This window comes from Hordeum vulgare, chromosome 5H, assembly GCF_904849725.1.
Source record: "Hordeum vulgare subsp. vulgare chromosome 5H, MorexV3_pseudomolecules_assembly, whole genome shotgun sequence".
Classification (NCBI taxonomy): domain Eukaryota; kingdom Viridiplantae; phylum Streptophyta; class Magnoliopsida; order Poales; family Poaceae; genus Hordeum; species Hordeum vulgare.
In genome coordinates this window covers 508781565-508807273 of record NC_058522.1, presented here as the reverse complement: position 1 = coordinate 508807273, position 25709 = coordinate 508781565, and the positions used below count along the sequence as shown (strand labels likewise).

Genomic DNA, 25709 nt, shown 5'->3' with positions numbered 1-25709 from the left:
TGATCTTCTGATCAGCCCCCCCCCCCCCCCCCCCCCCCTTATTTTGTATTCCCGCCCTGCTATCTGCTATTCCAATATATGCCAGCCATCAGCTGGATCTTTCAAAAAAAAAAAGTGCTAACTGAACAAACATTTAAGCTAGACATGCTACTGAAAGTCTGAAATCACTGCAACAAGCATCTCTATCACACAGCCTGTGCAGTGGCTGTGAAAATGGTTCCGCAAACAAGTATCACCATCATGGCAAAGGAAAAACAAAATATCCTTCTCATTTGATCTGTGTTAAGGTATGAGTCAAGTACTTGTTGTTTTGTTTGGTTTCAAGTGCTCATTTTTTTTATTTCTGTTTGACGGTTTGGATGCATATCATGGCTTGATCTAGGTATTGTCGATAGTGATCAATTCAGTTTATCGAAGATATGGATTTTTTTTCAAAGATCCCACACTACCTGGCTGTTGGAGTGGGGCTTCCGTTCTAAATATTCTCACTCTAGCGAATGACAGGAAACGTGAGAACACCATTATTTTTGTCTCACCCAGACCAAGGGTGATGGGGGTAGCCGGGTAGGAGCTCAGAGCTGACCTTTCCATTTGGAGAACAAATAGAAAATTGTCCGAGGCTAAAAGATTCCAGCAGTTACTTGTAACGACGTAATCCTTTCAAGCCAATTGACAGCCAACCCAAATCTTCCATCGTGTCATGATCTCTCATACATGCAATTCTCTTATGTTATTATACATGGTACAGCAGCAGCTACACTTTCGACGTGCTCCTGTTGGAAATATCATTAAGCTATTTATTAGTTAGGCAATATACAATACCAGCTAAGAATATACAAGCATGTTAATTGACTATACTATATCAAGCATGTGTTCAATATGCTGTGCTGGGGGAAGAAGAGCAGGGAAGTCTAGTGCGTTGGGAAGTAACCGCTGGAGCATTTGACTAGATCTAGAAAACAGTGTCTACAAAAGAAAGCTACATTTCAACAAAATAAATGGGCACATGGAGGCTTGAGTGGTCCACGAAGAGAAGAAAAATAGAGGAAGAAACCATTGGCATAGACCACATAATTGCTGGAGATTATAGCTATGGGCAGCAAGGGAGGAGGTTGTCAAGAAAGCAAGATAATGCAGAAAGAATCTGTGGAGGGCAGACCACAGGGAATCTGGAACTAAAAGCGAGTATCCCAGAAAAAAATGGTATCTGATTAGTGGACCCCAGATTTATTAATGCGGTGGAAAACTATAAGCAGTTGGTTAAATACAAGCATGTTAATTTACTCTTCAAGTGGATACTCCGTCAAGCATATGTTCAAAATACCGTTAGAGATGACCACAAATAAATCGTGTACTTACAAACACGAAGCTCTGCTTGAGGAGAAAAACATGGAATTCTATGAGTTAAAAAAAGTACAATGGCTGCTGGAGTTTGACTGAATCTAGAAAACAATTTCTTCGAAAGAAAGCTACATTCCAACCAAATAAATGGCTTGAATTGTCCCCCGGGAGAACAAAAATGGAGGAAGAAACCATTGATGTAGACCATATGGAATCTGAAGGAAGCAATTGGTGGAGATTATAGCTGCGGCAGGAGGTAAAGAAGTGGTTAAGAAAGCAAGATAAACGCAGGAAGAATCTGCGGACTGAACAATCTGATTAGTGGCAAAGTCTCCCAGATTTACAAATCCAGTCAAACACTATTAGCAGTTGATTGAATAAACAGTTTTTTTTGGGGTTCACTTTCCTACATCTCGCATCAACAAGTTGAATCAGCCTAGAAAACTAAACCAAGGCTTGTACAAACAAACAAGCTGAATCAACTTGTTCTAGTATGTTTATTGGTCAACTGTAGATAGTAGTTCTAATATTATAACGTTAGAAGAAAACGTATACAAACAAACAAGCTCACTGAAGTAAACATCTGGTAACCAGAAGATTCAGAACCAATCTAACCTGTTAAGAATGTAAAACTAAGCAGCATGAGGAAGACTGCCATAATGGAAGAATAAGACTGACATAGACTGGACCAACAAAGGGATAACTAGAGTGGACCAAAAGTGCAGACTAGGAAGAAAAGAGGGTATCAAGCTCAATCATGCAGAGCAAGTAGCTACCTTGGAGGATAAAACCCAAGACTTTGTCTCTGGCAACTAGTCATACCGATGGTTACACACCCATAGGACAAACACATGGCTGCAGTGTTCCCTAGCTGTGCTATAAATACATGGAACTAGCACACAGGCGTCTTCACACCACCCAAAAACATCAAGTACCAACACACATTTCTGCAAAAGTGCATCTCATCAGAAAAAATACACCATGATCACTCCTAGGAGCCTAGTTCAGCAGGCAAAGAAGTGGCAGCAGATGGTAGCCATCGGGAAGCGGAGGCCAGCGGTGATGGGGGCGATCTACGACGTCAACCTGCGGAGTGCATCGACCATCGCAGACAAGGGCCACTGCATCGTCTACACCACCGGTGGAGAGAGGTTTGAGGTCCCGTTGGTGTACCTTGGTACGATGGTGTTTGGGGAGCTCCTGAGGATGTCAGAGGACGAATTCGGGTTCACGAGTGAACACAGGATCACGGTACCTTGCGACGCGGCGGTGATGGCGTATGTCATGTGCTTACTTAGGAGAAAACCGTCAGAGGAGGTGGAGAGGGCCGTCCTTAGCTCTCTGGTAATGCCACGCAGCAACCAGAGTGGCACCGCCATGGTTTACAAGGGTCTTGGCCAGTCGGTGGCTATATTTTAGCTAGTGAGAAGTGATGTGTTCTTGGTGTATATATGTGCATCCTTTTTTGGTAAGCCTTCATGTGATGTAATGTGTACATAGATGTATGCACATAGCCAAGTATATAAGTGAAGAACATATTTGCAGTTGGATCTATAACCTTTTTTTCGACAGCTGTTGGATCTATATCCTGATATTGTTATTTGGTAATATGAAACAAAGGGGATATTGTACTGACCTGGCATACTTGGTCCACTCCAGCGCTCAAGATCTCAGTCTCTAGCAAAAAATTTCACCAGGTTCTAACAGAAGACCATTAAAAAATTCCTCTTAACTTCCTCCAGTGAAGGCATGCAATCCTGTTAGGCTACTGACAGTAATATGGAAGATGTTAAAACAGATGCTAGCAAACTACTACCTGTTTCTAAATATAAGACGTTTTGGCTGCTTAAACTGAACTGCCAAGATGTCTTGTACTCCCTCTTAGTTTACAGAGGAAGTATTTTGGAACAGAGGGTGTACTAGCTAAAGTAACCTCTTTGTTCTAAATATACATGGTACTGAAATGTGGGAACTTTTTTCCACTCTCTTTGTTCAAGCACAACCTATGGGCTATGGCATATGCTCACCACAAACATGGACCATTCTTAAAAGAATCCGCATGAAATTTGAGAGCAACATAGGAGCTTCCAGCTGCATCTAACCGAGCAAACACTAGACATGGTAATGAAATCACTCCAATAACCATCTCTGTCACCCAGCCTGTGCAGCGGCTGCAAAAATAGTTCCACAAACAAGTAGCGCCATCATGGCAAAGGAAAAAACAAAATCTCATTCTCAACCCAATAGCGAGCTGGTTGCACTCTCTAGGGGCAATATTCCCAAAAGAAACCTAACCCAAACAATAATCAAGATAGCTGAAAGCGAAACTCACACAAGCAAATGAGTCAGATCATCCGTACCGAAGGGTGGGTCTAAGTGTCAACTGCCACGACAAGGCAAATATATATTTTTTTTAGAACCGGGCTTTCTCCCCTTTCCATTACTTTTCAATAACGGAAATATAAAGTTTTAGGACCAGAAAAAGAGAGGGAAAGGGAAAAAAGCGAGTTCAGAGCAATATCAGGAAACCCGCCACTCACGCCTGTCATCAGGAACATGAGTTGCGGGGCAAAAACCTGATATCACTCAAAACCACACTACAGGAGATATAAGTCTTATAACCATCACATCTATCATCAGACCAGGCTCATCCAAAAGAGCACCAAAAGCTAAACTAAGAACAAGTTTTACTCCCAGCAAATCATAAGAACCTCATGCACCATCATGAACAGCAGATCATCATCATCATAAAACAACATCACCATTCATCCCAGATCTCTTCATGCTCCTCTCGCTCTGTTGCCTCAGCCCTCGACGGTTCGCATAAACGTAGCATTTGAGCTGCACTTCTCTACTATCCCAACAAAGAGCATACTTGAAACTACGAAACAAAGAGTTCAGTGAAATCAGCATCTACTATCCCAACGGAAGTACATAAGTAAACCAGGGCAAAACGGATAAACAGAGCATCTGAAGATCCCATTGACAGCCTTCACACGACGACCCTTTTTGACTTCTTAGGCTAAGGGTAGACGAACGAAACTTGCTCTGATGGGCTTCTTTCGATCCATTTTCTGCAGTAAGAAGTCATACGGAATGTTATTAGCAAAGCATCAACAAAGATACAAGCATCACTTATATTTATAGTAGAGCTCAAGTCAGATACAGGAGCAACGAAAACAAGCAATGTTGGGACTTGGAACTGTGGAAAGGTTTCTAGTTTGAAAGAAGCAATGAGGCCTGCAGAAGACCATTTACGTCTATCCATATAAATGCCCATCCCTCGGGCACAAATCAACAGTTCAGCACTGAATTTGCATGTTGTTCCTCTTTTTTTTTTTCCTTCCTTGCTCCTTAAACAGCTCCGCGAGGCGCTCCGGCTCTTCCGGCGGGAAGCGGATGGGGATTTCGTTGACGATGAGGTCGACGAGCAGCGCCAGGTGGCAGCTGGGTTCCGGCGGAGGGCGGAGGAATGTCGGCGGCGGCCGATTGGGGAGGGTTAGGGTTGCGGTGGGGGGATTGGGGGCGAGCCGAGGAGCGAGGGGTGGCGCTGCTGCTACCAATGCTTGATCCGCCGATGACAAGGGACGGCGAGGAGCCGGCGGCGGCCGGTGAGGGGAACCGGCCGGGGATGAGAGAGGATGCCGGCGCCGAGCACGCGCGGGAATATGGGCCCCTTCCTCTGCTCGCGGATCCTCCTATTCCCTCGCTACCGATGCTGTATGGGCCGGCCCATTTTGGGTTTTTTCCATCATTTTTTGAAAGGTAGGGTTTAATTCTTCTTCATTCTTTCTTCTGTTTTTTATTTCTTTTACAATTACAGGAAATTGGCACGTGCATTGCAACGGGTACAAAATATTTACTGCCAACATTAAACAAATATCTACTCCCTCCGTTCCTAAATATAAGTCTTTGTAGAGATTTCACTAAGGACTACATACAGATGTATATAGACATACTTTAGAGTATAGATTCAATCATTCTGCTCCGTATGTAGACCCTTAGTGAAATCGCTTAAAAGACTTATATTTAGGAACGGAGGGAGTATTTCTTATTTTGACTATATTTGTAAAACTGAACTGAGAACGGTATGCTCGTAATATTGGACTATTATTTCTAGTGTATTCAATTGTTTGTTACGGTCAAATGAAGAGGCGATAAAATTGCTAGTGTGACCATTGTGGACTATGGCTTATCCATGAGTCAACAAACACTCATTATAGCTTATATCCACTTGTCACGGACAAATATGCCATTATTCTGGCTGATCTATAAGCATTATAAAGGATTCAGGTTATGAGAAGCAAATACTCGTAGCAACTTGAGATAAATATACAACATATGATTTTTACATCTCCCATACACTTCCAATGCTGCAACATTAGGCAAAGTGACGTGCCGATTTTATGTGAATGCTATTTATAAAACTAAGCCAGCTTGTTAAAAATAAAAAAGGCATATTTTTGCTTAGCAATGATAAACAATCTACACTAGAATTTTAATGTTTATGGGAGTACCAAACTTGCAAGTGGCTTATGTGATATGTCCAATGCATTTAAAAAAATAATAGTGCGGACGAAACCAAATTAAGAATATCACCTTCTTTATTAGTAGGTAGATATAGATTTCTTTTTTCCTATTTTTAATTTTTCTTCTAGTTTTTTTTTTTTTTTGCTTTCTTTTTTTTTAATTTTTGCGAAAATTTTTCAATTTGCAAAAAAAATAAACTACAAATAGTTTGAAATCTTAAACATGTTTCAAATTTGCGAACATTATATTTGAGTACATTAACATTTTTTAAAATCAAGGAAAAATATTTGAACTCGTGATTTTTTATTTTCTAAGATTTAAAAAAAACTATTTTGTAAATACTCCTAATTTTTGTCAAAATCACAAATATTTTTGAAAATCTGCAAAGAAATTATGATTTCCCGGACAATTTTGAAAATCATGAACGTTGTTTAATTCATGGCCATTTCTCTAAAATCATCAATATTTTATTGTTTTCATACAAAAACATTTTTACAAAAGCATGAATATTTTTTGATTTTGCAAACAAATTTTTACCCAAATATGTTCCAAAATCATGAACATTTTTCAAAATCACAAACATTTTTTCATTTCCGCAACATGTTTTTTAAAATGATGAACATATTTTGAAATCACGAACTCTTTTCGGAATCCTGGCTATTTTTTAAAATGCATAAACATTTTCTGGGGTTTGGGAAAAAAACATGAAGATTATTTTTTTCCAGAACTTATATTGAAATCCCAAAAAGAAAGAAACGGAAAAATACAAGGGCAAACCTTCCCGCACTTGTGCCACCCCAAATCGTGCGCAAACATGGGTGTGCGTTTCGTGGCTATTCGACGTGTGGGTCAGGCAATTGGACGTCCCTCCTTTGCTTCATACTATTTCACACTAACCATCAAACATGCCCATATGGACCATCCTGCGCGGGCCAGCCTGCGGGCATAGAAATTTTGCCCAACATATGGTCGAGGTGAATGAAAGTGTCGGGGAACAACACCTCATAATTGAGTTATTGACTTTCATGAATATCAATTATCAATGTGTGATGGCACTGAGGGGATACTTTGGAAACTGGGAGTGCATAATTAGAGGAATGGAACTTAATCTGGCTTGAGATGTTGATTGTGATAAAAAAAAAGGAACTACGATTGTAGGTGGAGTTACATAGAGTTTTGGAGGAGCAGTGGTACTCATGGTATAAACTCAACCCCAATGTACATCGTCGATCGGCTTGGGCAAGGTCGGTACCGTCGTCGTGCCGGATCGACTACCGATGACCGTCGTCATTGTTTTTGTGCTGGCGTCGTCGAATTTGTGGCAATCGATGGGTCTTGACGCCGGCGATGGCGTGTAGGGTGTTGTGGGGGACGACCTTTCTATTTCGCCAGACATCAATGAGGTGGATGGTCTACGGTGAGGATAGGGGTGCTAGCATTGGGGTGGGGCGGGAAGATTGTGTGCGAGCGGGATAGTGAAGAACTTTGCTAAGACGACTAAGTTGGAATAAAATTGAGTGGTTGGGGAAGTTTTAGGGGTGGGGTTATATTTACGGAAAATTTGGATTTCCCCCTAAAATTCACGCTTGCTCCTCATATTTTACTTTTAGGAGATTTGCTATAGATCCTCTTAGTTGCCTATAACAAAAAAAAGCAGAGTACACTCTTCGGCAATAGAGAAGAGAAAGTGACAAAAAAACAAGAGGGGGGAGAAAACAGAGTACTATAAGATGGCATTTCCCTGTTTCTTAAGTTTCTCTGGAAAGAAGAAGCAAATCCAAGCATTAGTTGGTCCATTTCATGAATTTACCTTATGGTTAAGTATCTAATAAACCATACTAATATGGGGAATGTAGAATGTCAGTACATATGTTATACGTTGTACAAAAGATATTTTAGGTTGTGGATAAGAAATATGTGCATGTTCGAGAAATCCGGGGGTACTAGCTGAGATAAATTTTGAGTCGATAGCGCTTATGGGTCAAAGGAATCTTGAATTTCCGAAATATGTTGAACAAACCATGGATGAAGGACTATAGCACACGAACTTTCTAAAATAAACAGAAAATACTAGATAACCTATTTCGTATATGAAAAAAGAAATATATGAATAATATTCTACTTGCCTCTTGCATATGACAAAAATGAAAAAAAAATTGGGGTTTTTCAAGTCTGTGTGCTATAACATGCCCTATAGTCATAAAAAGATGACATATATGCTGCATGTCGATATTTTTTGAACGAACTGTGCTGAAAAGGCATTCAATTCCATCATCATGTAAGACGGCACGGACGAATTATCATTCTAACAGAAAAACTCCACATCGTTTGATAGGAGCATGGTCACCCACCCTAAGTAGCCAATAGCTAAGCAAGTGTGTGCATAACGCTAGCAAAATTAATGATATGCCATTTATAGAGTTGGGAGGCCACATGAACAAAATCAACCGAGAACAAAAGAAATCCCTTGAACCTTATGATAAATGACTGTCAGGAGATGGTCCATAGTAAGAGCAAGATATCATAGATATTTCCATAGACTACATACCCATTTGTGAAAAATCATTAATATGTCGTGTATTGATAGATGGTTGAAACAATCAACTATGATGTATGTAATTTATGAATTATTTATAATGGTCTCACATGTTGTATGGAATATCCTCAATGACCTAAGATCCATATCAATAATTTCGATTAGGGTCATTTGCATTTCTGTCCCCAACTCGAACCACCTACTCAGATTTGTCCCTAGTTTTGAAACTTGCTCAAATTTGCCCCTTTGACGCTAGGTGTCCTTATAGAAATGCCCTTCGGGTCCGTTTACGTCCGGTCAAAGGGTTTTGACCGTTTTCTTGACGTTTGCTAGACATTTATGATACACTCATGTCACACACACAAACATAACTTGAAAACTAAATAAAATTTATTAATTAATTGGCAAAGATAGCTATGCCTCCACATACATGACAATTATGAGTATGTTTTGGAGAGGTATAGTTGGTCATGGCTCATCGCAAGCAGGTGAAACTAGATGGATATGTCTTGTTACAATGGTTTAGTAGGAGGGTAAGGTCGACGGGAATATCAATAGTGATGACTCCAAGGAGGTCGGCCTTGATGGCAGTGCAGACACAGACAGCGGCATCAAGATCAGCCAACCCACTAAGAAGTGGACAACATTGCTCGGTCTCCGGCACGTTGATCCGGAGCTTCAGTAGCAGCAACACATTGCTGCACACCGTTATCTTTAATGGGTTGATTGGGCATGAAACACCAGTCGAAGGCGCTGGTGCAACAAGTGGGGTATGGGCGGAAGGTGATGTAGGGACAATTGGTGGGTTACCATGCACAACAACACTGAGAAGAAGGTTGAGGGCAAAGAAGAGGGCAATCTTTGTTAGCGCCATACTTAAGCTTTGAGCAAGCTAGTTGGTGGTTTCTTTGGTAGAGGTGTTGTGTGAGATGTTTCTGTTTTGTGGTTCTTATATAGTATAAAATTGAGTGGGTTATTTACGTCCCCCGGTATGTCAAGCAATCATTGATGACTCATAATTCTATACCATACATACCTTATATCTAGTATGAAATTATCATGTGTTTTCCAAGACGAATGCAATATTTACATACTTCTTTGTTTAGTAACATCTATTTAGTTCAAATGATATAGAAAGGAAGCATTTGCTTATTTCCTATAAAATTTTGATAAAGTAGGAAACTTATAATAACTCTAAATTTGTAGGCATATTGGTGAGAAATTAATGAAGGCCTATCGTAATTTTGTATGGATAGGAGTAATATAAGATTTCCTTCTACATTGATTCATGGTGTGACTTTTTCCCTATAAGAAAGGTTGACTTAAATAGCACCTAAGATTTATAGCATTACTCAAACTACTACGTAATAGGTTGACGTTGGCGCGCACCAACATGTCGGTACGTTTCATCAACTAGTCACGAATCGGACGACTCCTTTGTGTCCAGTTGAAATATCTTTGCTGTAATTTTTTTCTCCTGAGTGCTGGTTATTATGCTAAGACAAAAAAGATAATTGAGCATGCGATGTATGTTCATGAAACAACTCTAACATAGACCCTTCTGGAATAATAAGAGGAATGTGATCGTATAACGACTGAGAACATGGTATATTATTATCAAGAAACTTTTGTGAGTTAAAATTTTGCATGTAAATGGTGTCATGAACTCCTCATAAGAAGTTTTGTAAGAAGGGATTATTTTTAGAATGTTTGATCATGAGAGTAAATAGAGATGATGTCATTCCCGCATTATCTATTGTCGATTTTTTTGCATCACTATTTCTTATTATAATTTACTCTTTATCATTGATAATTTACACCATGTTACTCAACTTTAATGCCTTTCCCCTTCAGTTTGCATGCAACACACATAGAGATGGTCATCGCAAAAAAAAACACATAGAGAGGGAAATTCTTAGGAAATTACCGTACAACTGAAAAATAGGGCAAAACAACACAAGAAAAGGCATTTCTTCTTGAGCTCCAAAAATTCTAGAAAGTTTCTTGAGTTTTTTTGCTAAGGGGGGCACAGGGGTCCCATGGACGCCTTTCATGCGCACCTATACGAGTGGGGCATGTGGGCATTGCCTCTTGACGTCCATTGTCCATAAATTCCCTTCTGACCCAAATGTACACGCGAATTAATCGGGAATTGTCGCCGCTACGAGGCGAAACCGAGGCAGGGCACTTTTGTCCTCCGACGGGGTGATTCTGTTGTAGATCCATCCCTTACGGAGGAAGAACTTAAAGCCATCATCATCACTATCTTTGTGATCATTATCTCCATCAACATCTTCATCAGGACCGCCATATTCATCAACTCCCTTGACACCATTTTTCTAATCTATGAACTTTTATGTGAGATCTTTTGTTGAGTATAGAGTGTGGTATTGATTAGTACTTGTTGTTGATGCTTATAAACTTTATTGGTGAAATATTCAGATGTTCAAATTGTTATTCATATATTTATCTCCACTGATCATGATCCATATGATGTGTTATGAGTGGTCCGTTCCGTTCTGAAGGGCATGTGATAAACCTTGTTGCTAGTAATCTTGTGAAGTTGAATCTAGTTCTATATTTTGATCTTGTGTTGTCGTGTAATTTTCTAATGGTGATGTGTGAACGTGACTACATATCACCCCACTGTTAAGGGCCTAAAGGAGTGCATCATGTGATTAGTTTTTTCATGTATAGGTTTCCGGAGTGACAGATAATACCGTACTCTAAGTTTATTACTGTTTTTGAGGGGTGTTGGAACCCTAAAGTTTATTACTATGGTTAGATGGTATATTAATTTTTCTCTTATATTTGTGGCTTACATAGAGGGTATAATTATAAGCATGTTGTTTGTTAAATCAAGAACGACACATTATTATAGGCTCCACCGCACAACAAACTACAAAAATAATGAACAATAACTCAATGAATCTTGATGAACGTAACTGAGTGAAACTGTTATGTGTCCTCGAGAATGCATTGATCCCTATAAGTAAAACAATTGATTTTTAATTATAATAATTAAGGATTGGAACACTCGTTGCACCGTTTCACTTTTGTTACTATTTGCTTTCCTGCGATTACTTGCTTTCAAACAAACCATCAAACCATTTTTGCATCTTCTACAGTGAATTCTTGCTAGTTTCTATCAACCAATTCCTTCTTCTCCTCATTGAGTTCGACACTCTTACTTATAAACTGCAATAGATCCCTTATGCTTGTGAATTATCAGAAAGACATAGTGAGTTAGTTATTTTATCAAAGGAGACCATAGTCCCCCATTTTCATTCAAAAAAATAGAGTCTTCTACAAGTAAGAAACAACTTGTTTCATACACCCCAAGAGATACAACTATCATACACCATGAGTGCTGACATAACTAGGGAAGATACATACCCCCTCACACCCAGCAGCTACAAACCTATAGAAGCATAACCACAAGTTGCTGAATTAAACTTAAACTAGAGACTTTATACTACCATACAGGAGAAAATAGTGAAACAATATAATAGAGCCCCAAATCACTTCCCTAGTAGGCACATATCATCTTAACGCAGGCCCCCGACTATGCCCTTTCCTGAATACTTCACTCATCACAAAACAGGCATTCGCCCCCCTTTATAGATAAATGCAAACCGCACTGATACAAAGTACATGATACAAGGTGTTGAGGAAATTTGGTCAAAAGAAAAATGGACAAAACTAGCTGAGGACGCTATCCGCCAACTGGTTGCCGAGAAGAAGCACAGGAGACCGTCACCGTGGGCCCGAAGGACCTGATCTCACCGGCGACGCCCCCAAGAGGGTAATGACGTGAAGCGCTGCCATCGTTGCGCCAGGCGAGCCGAACTGAGGTTTTCGCCCTGAGATCCGGAAGGAAAGGAGAGGACCACGACGGGGCCCCTAGAGGAACACAACACCGAGAGGTGATGTCATCATCGGCGCCATGGTGCAAAGCTTTCGCCCGGCCTCAACACCCACCACATTGAAGAAACTCCACGACAGGGACCCCATCACCATAAGTCAGGTGCACCAGATCCAGACCAGGGCTAAGCTAACATCAAGGACGACAGCTACACCAGGATCCTCCACCACAGCACCCATTGCCATCCTCATGGCCAAAGAATGTCGTCAACACCAGCTACACCGGGGCTCGCCGAGAAGCCAACCAGTGTAGACCACCACCCGGGGCCGCCACCCCAGCATCCAAACCGCCTCCTCGCCTCTGCAAGTCCACGAGGTCCGCCCAAGGCCACACCTTGGCATGGGTGATACTCGCATAGGGTCGGACCCCCGATCCACGTGACAAGGAGGGCGCCGACAATGAGGGCCCGATCCCCACTGGATTAGCCCCCAAAATCGTCGAGGTGGCCAGGGATGGGGCAAACCGGCAACACCCAGTTGCCCGCGTACGGGCTACCCGCCCATACGCCGCTGCCGAAGCCGTGGCTCAACGCACAACCGAGACAGCAGGCCTCCATGGGCGGGACCTAGCATCTCCAGATCTGACCGAGGAAGGCCCTCAAGGCTCGCCGTCCCATGTCCCATGCGCCTCATCGGAGCTCCATCGGCCCGAGACGCCGCTCGACAGCCACCAGGCCTCCTTCCACGCTCGCCCTTCCAGATATGTCGTCCTCCGAGCAGCCTGAGGCAACCGCCATGTACCCCAACCGCAAGAAGGGCGGCTCGTGCCGCTTCGAAGAAGAAACCACGTCTGTCTTCCCCGAGCACGCCACCGCCACGATCCCAGGGTGTGGCCAGCACCAGCACCACATCGTCGGCGGCCTCGGCACCGGCCACACCCGCCACCTCCGTGCCCCACCGCAGATCGCCGCGCCGCCGCCAGATCCATCGTGCACACGCCGCACCCCCCGGCTCGGGCGAGCGCGCGTGCGCCCACTCAGCCGCAGCAGCAAGGACACCCACCCGCGCCCCAAGCACCGCCGTGCTCCTCGCCGCCGACATGCCCCGCGCCGAGCGTCGTGCCCCTGCCGGTCACCGCGTCCTGCGCCGCGTCGGAGAGGAAGATGGCCTCGCCGCCACCCACGCAAGCCAGGCTTTGCCTGGTCGCGCACGCCTACGACGGCGAGGAAGAGGGAAGGCGGGGAGGGACCGCGAGCGGCGGCTGCTAGGGTTTCGCCCTACAGCTCGCGGGAGCGGGCGGGGCGAAGTGGATCACTTCTCTTTCTCTATTTCCACTTGTTTGATGTCGTTCTGAATACTTCACTCATAAGCGAGGTTAGTTTATACTACATTAGAAACATAAGTCAAGGTTGTGGTAGAAGAGAGCCCTCAGTTGCAGGGCATAACCACTAGTTTCTTTGAAGAGGAAATCATTACAATTAGAATTAGGGGACCCAATCCTTACTAGTGAAATTAGACAATGAAGAGAAAGTCAAATAAATTTACAATGCGATCGGAGAATTACAACATGTCATCGAAATTCACTACCCACAAGCAATAACACTGTGAAAATCAGCTAGCTCATCCTTGCACTTCGTAAGAAGGACCCAGTCCTGGTGATCTCTCGCAGTGGCTTGTTGGTAAACCGGATGAGGTTGTAAGCCCATGCACCGGCAACAGCGCCACTAATTGGGCCAACGATATACAACCAGATGCTGGTGTATCGGCCGGCAACCATTGCCGGGCCGATGGTTCTTGCGGGGTTCATGGATGCTCCTGATATGGGCCTGCACATCACAACCGTGTCAAAAAGTAAAAACATTCTCTCAACATAATGAAATGATAAAAGTAAATCTGATACATTTTATTACTAAGTTCATTTCCTGAAACTCATTGGAGAGTGCAAACAAAATATTATGAAATTTCAACCGCTTCTATACACAAATTAATGCTTAGATTCGTATACAAAAATAATTAATGCTTAGTATGTTTTTCCAAATGTTGATATTGTTAGTAGATTTATCATGAAAAGTACTTCCATAATCAACTTTTTACCACCGTGTACTTCTATTTTATTCCTATATGCGGGGACGTAGGCAGGCCCCAAGCTCTCTACACAGGCCATGGCCTGGGGCATGACAACAACTCCATTCGCTGACCGTAGCCTCCACGGTCACTGTTCGCTACTGTAGCTGGAAGTTGGGCTGGGGCAACCGTTCCGACGTATACTAGTTTTTCTAAGAAAAACAATCTACCTCCTCCGTTTCAAAATAAGTATCGCAACTTTATACTAGCTCTAGTATAAGATTATATTAAGTTTAAGATATTTATTTTTGGGACCGAGAGATTACATCGCACTCTCACTTGTTAGGTCATATGGTAGCTGACCTGGTCAGCACATGGATTCCACCCCACACAAATATTCTAAGATAATCACATGAATTATCTTAAATAAAAGACACATACCCCCATTGTTTTCAAATTGATTTTACTTGTTCCCAAAATTTATAGGTAATAAATCAAATTGTATACTCCATAATTGTCTAATTCCAGATTGTAATTTATGGTCATGTAATGCAACTTAAAATCCTTTAAGTGTACTTTCACATTGCAATTTCGAATAGTTTCCGTGTTTTTTCACCTAATGACATCTAATTTTTTGTATGCACTCACATGAACAGTAAGATGATACTTTGTCTGTGTAGGAAAACTAATTTTACCACACCAATTTACAAATGACATGTGATGTACAATAGCAGGCTGTCCTAAGTTGCGGGACCAACTAGTTACAGTGTTGGTTGACATTGCGTCTGAGTTGTCCACCGCATGGACATGACATCTGAGACGCCATGCTGCTTTGTGCTCGAGCTTTTGAAACGGACAAACCATGACGATGCAACAAATCACAAGTTTGTTATGCAAATACTAGTATTCTTTGTTCCTGATAATGCCCACACGTGTGGGCGTTAAGGGGTGTTACCCACACGTCCCGTGTGGTGTGTAAGGGCGTGTTTGGTTTCAGGATGATGTGGAGTCGGACGGGTTGATTTCATCCCTAACAGTCGTTTTCGTGTTTAGTTGGGTTAAGAACCGGAATTTGATCATCCGCATGCAGCGAATATCCCCTCCAGATGCTTCACCAAGTGATTCCTCCGATTTGCATGTGTTGAAAATAGAAAGAAAATGTTGCTGAAAATATAAATTATAGGCTTGTCAAATGCAAAAAACTCTATTTGTTCAGAGATGCAATCTCATCATTTATATCGAGGATGCGAGTGGCATCAAATTCTTCTCATTTCATCTCTCCAACTAAAGACCGAGACCGAACCAACCCATGATATTTTTTTTATCATCAATTGAACACAAGGATGGAACCAACCCATAACTTTGGAATGGAACCATGACATTCCATGACTTTCGGTCCTCAAACCAAACACACCCTAAGAGAACAACCCACACGTCCGACCTCCTGCCTCACGTCACCGCATGCATGCACGTGGGTATCTTTTTAGATTTCCAGTTTTAAAAATATTTTATCTTGTAAATGAAAAATCCGATTAAAGATCCGTTTTCATCATTAAATCAATCGCGACGAGATCTTCGAAACTAGATCTCATATCAATATGTTTTGATGAAAAAAAATCCGGGCAACAGTTGCCATGATGTTATACTGTAGTTTCCATGGTGTTTACACTGAAGTTGCCATGATATGTTTCAGCTATTTTTTCTTCTACATTTAAAACTAAATTTTGACATATTATAAAATGGGAAATTAAGAAACTAAACTTGCCATGAACCATAAACTAAAATTGTCATGGTGAATTACCATGATGAAAAAATTACCATGGTCAATTAATAAAAATTGCCATAAAAACTAGTTAAAAAATATAGCGGTAGCTTTAAATCTAGAAGAAAAAATAGGTAGAACATGTCATGACAACTCTAGTGTAAACACTATGGGAATTACAATATAAAACATCATGGCAACTTTTGGTCAACTTTTCTTTCATCGATCATGGTCAAAATTCTAAAATTGACATGATTTATAAACTAAATTTGTTGTAATGGATTACTAAAAATTATCATGATCCATGCATTAAATTTGCCGTGGTTAATTATTAAAAATTATCATGGTCAATTAATAAAAATTGCCATAAAAAATAGTTAAAAATATAACGATAGCTTTAAATCTAGAAGAAAAAAAAAAGATAAAACATATCATGGCAACTATAGTGTAAAGAGTATGGCAACTGTTGCCCGAATTGTTTTTTCATCAAAACATATCAACATGAGATCTAATTTTGAAAATCTTGACGAGACGGATTTAATGATGAAAACATATGTTTTAATTAAGAGATAAAACATTTTTAAACCGAAACCAAAAAAGATTAAACAGACGTGTGGGTGAAGTGGTTAAATGACCACACACCAGCCCAGTCCTACATGACATAAAAAAATTATCAAAAAATGACAAGATTAGTGCAAAACACAAACGGACGCAGATCCATGCGTGTGAACGGTTTGCAAACGCCCACACGTGTTAGCATTATCTTTTTTTCTTTTCTTTTGTGGTAAATCAGTTAATTATTCACACTACGAGATAAGTAAGCGTAAAAGTGCCATGTGTAAGGAAGGAACTCGTCAACATGTTCAATCAGAAGATGGCTTTGTTGACAACCAAAGTCCAAAACGGCGAGTAAAATAAAGTAAATGTAGGAGTTATCGTGGAATACCCGGCAAAGAGCACGTTTAGCAGCACGGTAGCTCCAACGGCCAGACCGGCGAGCTCACCAATCTGCAAGAGTGAGAAAATGGCCCGAAACAATTAGTTGAGTAGATAGAGATGTATCTGTAGTGTTTGTAATGACTTCGTTAATCTTTAAGCTTCATAATTTTGACATGATCTTCGATGGGTGTGTCGCCGAGAAAAACAAAAAGGACTGAAGCGTCGGGTGGTGTGAATGTGTGCGTGTGTGCGGCTGCGTTATAGCCGGTGTTTTTAAAAAACAGTTTTGTTAAGTCTCTTCACTAAGACTTTATTATATCTCAGTCGCTATTATAATCCTTTGATCTTATATAAAGATTTATAAAAAGTTTTTTTAAATTTTCTTCTTCTTATATATTATATCACTTGACTGAAACTAAGGCCCAGTTCTTTTTCCAGAGTCTGGGGATTCTCCCAGAATCTGACCCCTCCCCAGCTTCTTCCAGAATCTTGAAGCCTTATTTATTTTACAATCCTATCTAGCTAGGGTCTAATTAGCTAGGATTGTAAAACAAATGGGGGTCAAAGATTCTGGGAGAAGCTGGGGAGGGGTCGGATTCTGGAAGAATCCCTAGATTCTGGCAAAAGAACTGGGCCTAAGTCTCAGTCAACTGAGACCTAACCACATCCTTCAAAAAAATAGCACTCCCTTCGTCTCAAAATATATGTCGTTGTTTTAGTATTAAATTTTACTCCCTTCGTTCTTAAATAATTGTTGTTAAAGAAAATTAGAGTAATTTTCTCTAACTATCTGTACTTCCTCTTTTTAAATAATTGTTGTTGTAGTACAATTATTATTTATAAACGAAGGAAGTATTAATTTAGTATTAAATTTGCAATATTTATTTTGTAACGGAAGGAGTAGTAGAAAACTAAATTAATGGCTAAGACAAGGATTGTGACTGCACAATACCCCTCCAAAATTTACTTACGGCTCTGTTGTCGGTGGCGACTCCGGAGATGACGAACATGAGGTAGAAGGTGATGATGAACTCCAGCACCAGCGACTGGACGTCGGACCCGGCCGGCACCGTCCCGAAGAAGTGCTCCGGCTCGCTCCCGAACAGCAGCCGCAGCGTGAGGCTCGCCGCCGTGGACCCGACCACCTGCGCCGCCGCGTAGGCCGGGACCTGCCTCCACGGGAAGCGGCCGCAGGTGGCGAAGGCGAGCGTGACGGCGGGGTTGAGGTGCGCCCCGGAGATGTGGCCGACGGAGTAGACCATCACCATGACGGCCAGGCCCCAGGTGATGCAGATGCCCGGGAACGTCACCGTGCCGGCCGTCCTCTTGTTCACGGCCACCGCCGCGCAGCCGGCGAAGATGAGCAGGTACGTCCCCAATATCTCGGCGAGGACCTGCGCCCATGATCATCCAAGAATGTCGCCATCAGGTCAATTGCTTGATTGCTTGTCCAAGTTAGACTCATAATGATAGGGTAGGGACTTGTGACCGGATTGCAAGTATGAATATGATGCGAAGACTGGCTGTACGTAGCAGCCAGCACAGCCAGTAGGAGACATTTTCAAAGGCAAACAAATAGTCCTTCGGAATTTTCCTCTGGCCGAAACGATAATAATATTGTTGCGTTTGGATTGTTATATCGCTACCGGCTAATCACGTGTACCTTGCAGACGAAAGTTGTCATCTTTGTCCACTTGTTTGACTCTTCTGGTGTTTGAACTCTGCCATGTTTTATTCTTACCTGAACTTTTGTCCATTAGGTGTGAACAACTGCAACTACTTTTGTGGTGGATGGATGGATGACCATGCACGCCCGAATCACATAAGGATTCTCAGAACCGAAAACAAGAATAAAAGTTCCTGGATGAAGAATAATTAATCTGGTTGCGTATGCAAACATACACACCTTCTGCACGAATTGAACGGAGATCATGGGCTGGTTGCTGGTGCTGATGAGATCTTGCTCTGAATTTTCGCACCCTGCTGGGTGATTCGCTCCTCCTCTTCCTTCTTCCAGAGCTCCGGCGTGGTCTTGCTCTTGCAGGCCGTTGGCTCCATGCTCTCCTCCTCCTCCTGCCATGCGCGCGCTTCCGCTCTCTCCCTTCATCCCTCTCTCTTTGTCCGGCTGTCTATCTCTATCTCTATCTCTATCTCTATCTCTTGTTTGGATCCGCGTGTTGATCAGTATGCTTCTGCTATTTATGGGCTCCATGCTGCCATGCTCAAGCTAGATAGCGAGGTGAGGTCCATGCGTGATGTGTCCTCCTAGCAAATGTTATCTTGTGATTTATTGGGTTGACCACCGCATCGCGAATCCCCCTAAAGTCTGGAGACGGTAGCTGTGCACCGGAAGTTTCTTGGAAGAATGCAAATGGATTTTATTTATTTTTAGCCTCATCAAAATCGGCAAAATTTCCTTGCGCACGGCCATGTACCACAAGAGTAATTTGGATATAGCTAGAAGGAGAGAGGGAGATGGATTGGTGGAATAGTTAATGTATTGCTTGATCCTCGTGGCATCTATACTACTAATAAAAGATCAAACGTAAACTTCACTAGGTACACACACCTATTACCCCCAAAAAACAAATACCAATCACCACCACACAATTAGACAACAAATAAAAATCTAACGGCCTTCCACCATCCACGCAGCACCACCGTGTGCATTTACCAATTAAAGTAAGGCTCACGTGCTCCACCTCCTCCTCAAAGGAAAATGAACGCCTGGTCAATTAGGAAACTGTAATCACGAGTGCCTATCTAATCCCACAAAATCAGCCTCCTCCTCCCCCTCCCCGTCCGCCCCCTCCTCCCCCTCACCGTCCGCCTCCTCCTCCTCCCCCTCCCCTGGCCTGCAGCGTCCCCGCCGCCGCCGGCCCACCGCCCCACCCCGCTGTTCCAACGTTGCCCAGCATCCCCGCCGCCGCCGGCCCCTGCGCCCGCCCCGCGCATCCATCCCCGCCGCCGCCGGCCCCTGTGCACGCCCCGCGCATCCATCCCCGCCGCCGCCGGCCCCTGCGCCCGCCCCGCGCATCCATCCCCGCCGCAGCCGGCCCCTGCGCCCGCCCCGCGCATCCATCCCCGCCGCCGCCGGCCCCTGCGCCCGCCCCGCGCATCCATCCCCGCCGTCGTCGGCGGATTGGCAAGCGGGGTGAACTGAGTCCGGCTCTAGGTGAAAGCAGGCGAGGCGGAGGTGCAGGGCCTAGCCGACCGGGGCCGAAGGAGGCGAGACGGAGGTGCGGGGAGCCGTCCAAGGAATAAGCAGGCGACGCAAGGCGGAGGTGCAACGAGCCGGCAGGCAGCTTGGACGCGCCCGACGGAGCCATGCCAGCTGGGAGCTTGGGCAACGCAGGTGCTGCTCCGGCTTGACGCGCCGGAGATATGCCGCCTCGCGCGGCTCAACCACGCGTTTCGCGGCGCCGCGGGGGGCAGACTTCGTGTGGGAGGCCAAGCTGTCGGAGAACTACCGCCACCTCATCGGTACGTATAGGGCGGGGGCGAGGAGGGCAGGCGCCGGCGCCACCGGGCCGGCACCAAGGAGATCTACGCGAGGCTCTCCAGGCCTGTCTCTTTCGACGACGGCACCAAGGTCAGATATTCTTCTACGTAAATATAGGTCCCTTTCCATGTGCTTGTCTATGAATTTTTTTGGCAACGCAAACAAGACCCCTCATGAGCTTGTCTATATGATTTTGGCCAATTAGTTTTGTGCTTGAATCATTGTTATTTACCGAGTCTGATGTCTTAATCCACATATCTGTTTATCCTAGCCAAATATTGACATCTGAGTCGTTTCAGAGTTAATTAGTGCAACAATACGTCACAAATTGAAGCCTGAATGCCTGATTTAATTATTCTCTGAAATTTGAAACAATTTCAGCACCGAAAACTATCTTGGTTCCCTTTTTTATCTTCAGGGGCTAGGACTATTTTTAGTGCTAAATGGCTTATATTTTGTGTGCTTTGTAATTGCAGGAATTTTGGCTAGAGAAGAGCAAAGGTAGGGTTTGTATGGCGCTATCCTCCAAAGCTCTGGTCATAACTGCCATCGATGACAGGAGATATTGGACGTACATGCCGACCACAGAATCAATCTCAGGCTCAGTCTTTTCAAGCTCCCTGGCTATGTTTTCTTTCAGTAGCAACAACTTACTACTATTGGTCAGTCTTCTCGAATCCCTAGAACAAGAATCTTCATGTTGCAGTGGTTCAGTAAGGACATTGGCAAGGGAGCCAATGCGATCACCGTCAAGTTGACCTAACTTAATGGGGATTTCATCGTTGTAAGCGTGGACCTCTGCCCCAGGGATATCTTTATTGGACACTGTGACTGTATTTCCCGTCAGTTCACAGGATTTATCTTCAGGCACTGCAGTTAAATGTGAAGGTAGCAGTCAGTTTTCAAGACATTTGATGTGCAGGGTCTCTCCTGGCTCACTTCCATCAATAAACATGAAAAAAGTATCCTGACGGTAGCATGACAAAATGAAGATGTCGAGGACCAGCAGGATTAATGTCTATTAGGGGATGGAACGGACACTGTTTACATCCACATCCCAGATTGATTCATGGAATGGCGCCATGCTTCCTATCCTTACTGAGAAAGTTGTCGTGAGTTCTGCTTACCAAACTTGCACTGATGAGATCCAATCTTATGTGATGTTCTTTATTTTAAATTCACTGATTTCAATTTTAATGGACTAAATCTACTTGTGTCAATAGTAGTCCATTTAAACATTAAAAAAATGTATTCCAAGGGTCCATGATATGTTCCAGCCTTAATCTATTCTTACAAGTTACAGTCTAGAAGGTCCTTAGTCCGGTGATCTGTATATGAATATGTTAAATTATTTATGTAATTTCACTGATAGGCAAGCCTTGTTCTTGGATCAATGGACAAAAAGGCACACTTAAGGGCATCATTTGAAATTGTTGCATAATTGTTAAGATTCAACAAGTTTTGGCTTGACTCCACATTAATCTCAGGTTCTATATTTCCTTTGATAGGTTCAGAAGTTGCCAAGCTCTTCCGGTTGCTTGGGTTTAATTTAGTTCCCCCTGTTTTCTACCAAGGAAGGTGACGACCTCTCCCCCCCCCCTATGTTCAAGTTATTCATTAGAGAATAAATCTAGGAGCAGAATCATATGTGTAAGTATTTCATATTTCATTAGGGAAAATATACTGCTTGTACTCTGGCATGTTTGTAGGCACGTATCTAAAGACTTGACCCTTTTGATAGATGTAATGAGCGGAGAATCACCCTGATGTATATATATTTTCAGAGCCGGGTGTCACTGCCATATCGCCGACTCGCACCTGACGTTGCAAAGGTGAGTGCGTAATGTCAAACGAACTTTCAGATCACATGCCCTCTTTGTTGTATTCACTGCAGCTTACATGTATGGATTCCCGCTGCCAGTTCGGTTCCTCATCTTTGTTGCCAGCTTATTAGCCATTTCTTCAATATCAGGTACGAGCTTTAAGGCGTGATAATTAACTCTGCATCTTAGTCGGTTAATCTCCGTCGGAACATTGTCATACCTGAAGTTGAAGGTTTGCACTATATATATTTCTGCTGCTTCATGCACATTAGAGATTTTGTAGTGGAATTTGAGAATAACAGAACCAGAGATGATAATTTTGTGGTTAGTGAAACTCAGTGTATGTTTTCATCTGCTATGATATGATGGTGATTGATGATTGTATGTACTGAGGCTTTCTCACTACAGGTTCAAGTCCGTCGTCCGGATGGTACAACTATCCATGCGTTCTTGGGGTTATGGGATGAAAAAATGGAAATTGCTATTGTCACGGCATTCAATAGACCATATGTCTACCATGTGGATACATGTGACACTCTAGATCTGACCGAGACACAGATAAGTTTAATATGTTTGCTGATGGCCGTGACTTCACGGCACTTTGATGAGCATAAAACACAATGATCCTCATTTCAAAGAACACTCGTAACAATCCTAAGATTATGTTACATGTTAACAAAAAAACTGCTGCTGAACATTCCGAGGAACTATGATTTATGTCTACAAGCAAGAAGCAACATGCGTGTCACTGAATTTTCTCTGTTTTCCCCTTGTATGATAGAGTGCTCACTAGCCAAAGGTGTGGAAATAAATTATGTACTACCAGCTTAGTAATTTGTATTTTCTCTCAACATGTAACTTATGTGGCTATGTGTTGCTCAAAACTAAGTATTCTACTATCTCATGATAATCTTTCGTGTGTTGCAAACTTTTTTTCTAAGATTACACGTATCTCATGTTAATCTTTCTTGTGTTGTAAACCTTTTTTCTAAGATTATACGTGCGTTGCACGTGCACGATTACTAGTATATATAGAAGTATAATGGTCAAGTTAGAGTACAATACAAGGTAGGACAAATCCTAGTCTATCTCATATTCCTAACTAATCAATACACTCAACATCCCCCCGTAGTCATAACGGTAGCGACGTAGACGGTGAGACTGGAGATGATCGAGTCTGAAGGTAAGCCGACGGTCATCCCCGCACAGTCGGAACGGTCGATGCATCGCGAAAGTTGTGGCTGGAGTGGAAACCAAGGAGGTTGCTCAAGCAAGGTGGTAGCCCTTTGTGACGTTGTCGAGGTAGCCGAGAGCGTAGGATGGTGTAGCCGTGGTCGAGGGAGCCGTGCGGAGAACGCCATGATCGATGTCGAGTCGGGGTAGCCGGTGTCGAGGAAGTCGTCGTGGAGCCGCAGACGCAAGGAAGCGCCGAGTAAGGGATGGGCACAGTGGTGTCAAAGTAGTGATGCGTCGGGAAGGAGACGTAGTTCATGACGCGTCGCGCTTGGTGTGCCAAGCCCGGTGACACTTCGTGGACGAAGGCATGCATCGGCGTTGCCAGCACCGGGCATCCGTAGACGAATGAAGACGATGTTGACAATGCATCGCTCCAGATTTGTTAGGCCTGGGAACACACCAGTGACGAAGGCATGCGTATGTGTTGCCAGCATCGGACATGCATAGATGAGGGACCTGCACAAGTTGTACGCCACGTCGAGGAGAGGGGCCATCAGAGAAGGAGACTCAACGACGGTTGCGGCGCAAATCGGCAGGGGGCCGATGTCACCCGTGGTGGTCGGAGTAGATGAAGTGGTCGGGGTAGACGACGACGACGCTGGCGATGAGCTCGTGTCGGACGGATGACGAAGGGGGTGGACGGGCGGCGCGGCTCGGGTGGGCGAGCTACAACGACACCGAAGAAGAGGCGCGTTGTGGCTCGGGTGGGCGAGCCGCAGCATCGCCGAAGAGGACCGACGACAGCGGCCTGACGACGGCGGCGACGACTCGTTGGGAGTGCGGCAGCGATGCTTGAAGTAGGCGAGGAAGAACCCGACAACGTGACGAAGAACAACACGGACGGTGACGTTCCCGTGCCAAAAGAGGCAGCGCGGCGCATACCATGTAGAGTCGATGCGTAAAGACGATGAAGTGAACCGCGCCGTGGCGCTACACCTCGAAGGGGCGCCGCGGCGGCAGCAGGCGGGTCAGGCGACGACGGGAAGACCTCGGGGCGACGACATGTACCACGTGATGCGACGCTACGGCCCGAGGGGGCGACGCAGCAACGGTGCGCGGGTAAGTGCAACCACGGGGACGGCCTCGGACGGCGACAAGGACCGCATGCCGCCGCGCTACATCCCGAAGGGACAGTGTTGCGGCAGCTTGTGGGTCGGGGCAACCGCGAAGAGAACCACTGGCCAGAGGCGACGGCCCGACGGACGGCGACATGGACCGTTGATGATCCAGATCGGGGTACTTGGAGACGTCGCATACTGAAAAACTACCAAACTGAAATTCAAAGAAAATACTAGGTGAAAAAATGTATATGACTTAGAACATGACTACATGTGAATTTGATTTCTAATTCATAGGTAAGGAATGAATATTGACTAACAATAAAGAGTAACACAGAAATACTAAAGAAGAAAATGCATGACCTAAACATGAAGAAAAGGGCACAACTAGGAAGTACTCAAGAAAACACATACTGAAGAAAAAAAATCGATTGCTCACTTAATTAATAGTACACGGCAGCTTTGACCAGACACTCTTCGACGCCTCGTCACCCGGCCCTAATTAAGTGCCCGAAATCTGAAATGAAAAAAGGAAAAAACTTAATCCTGAAAATGACAACTACTGTAGACTGAGATGGAAAAGACTATAGTGATAAGTATCCATATAGGAATAATTCTCGTTGTTCCTAAGTAACATCTTCAAACTCTGAACCTTCCAATTAAAGAATTAAGTAACAATCATGAACCGAGAATGACCCCGATGTCACAATTGACAAGGCGAGCCAAAACTCAAGATTACATCATTCGAACTTACTACAGTAATATATGGAAAGAATGGCTAAATGACAAGACTAGCAAAAATTACATGACAAGGGCGAAAAACTTAAAAAGTGGTAATTCATAGAAAAAAACATGATTGAAGAACAATGATGAGAAATAAGATTTACTAAGAGTACAAAAAAGCAGATGAAGTAATAGACTGAAGTGAGAGATATAAGACAGTGAAGAAAAAACTAGATAGAAAATTTTAAGAGCTGAAAGCAAAAACAAAACTGATAGTAAAATAGAGAAGGACGGAATTGGAAAAACTACTGGTATTAGTGGCGTATTTTAC

At 43.5% G+C, this 25709-nt stretch overlaps 2 protein-coding genes, 1 long non-coding RNA gene and 1 pseudogene across 3 annotated transcripts; 2 read left to right on the top strand and 2 right to left on the bottom strand.

Annotated features, from left to right (window-relative positions):
* Nucleotides 1-347: 347 nt before the first annotated feature.
* LOC123451790 lies at nt 348-5016 on the bottom strand. The gene is made up of 3 exons (XR_006632501.1): nt 4600-5016; nt 2978-4415; nt 348-773 (listed from the first exon to the last, which is right to left on the bottom strand). It is a non-coding gene; the product is annotated as an uncharacterized LOC123451790 (long non-coding RNA).
* Nucleotides 2233-2895, top strand: LOC123451789 (auxin-responsive protein SAUR36-like). Its single transcript, XM_045128330.1, has one exon. It carries the CDS (start codon nt 2323-2325, stop codon nt 2758-2760), a length of 438 nt encoding a protein of 145 aa, XP_044984265.1. The 5' UTR covers nt 2233-2322; the 3' UTR covers nt 2761-2895.
* An 8654-nt stretch (nt 5017-13670) lies between the features above and the next one.
* Nucleotides 13671-19306, bottom strand: LOC123451788 (aquaporin NIP1-3-like). Its single transcript, XM_045128329.1, has 4 exons — nt 18943-19306; nt 18008-18430; nt 17044-17105; nt 13671-14097 (listed from the first exon to the last, which is right to left on the bottom strand). The coding sequence occupies exons 1-4, from the start codon at nt 19246-19248 to the stop codon at nt 13887-13889; spliced, it is 1002 nt and encodes a 333-aa protein (XP_044984264.1). The 5' UTR covers nt 19249-19306; the 3' UTR covers nt 13671-13886.
* Nucleotides 19307-19465: 159 nt separating this feature from the next.
* LOC123397068 lies at nt 19466-21301 on the top strand (annotated as a pseudogene).
* The last annotated feature ends 4408 nt before the right edge of the window (nt 21302-25709 follow it).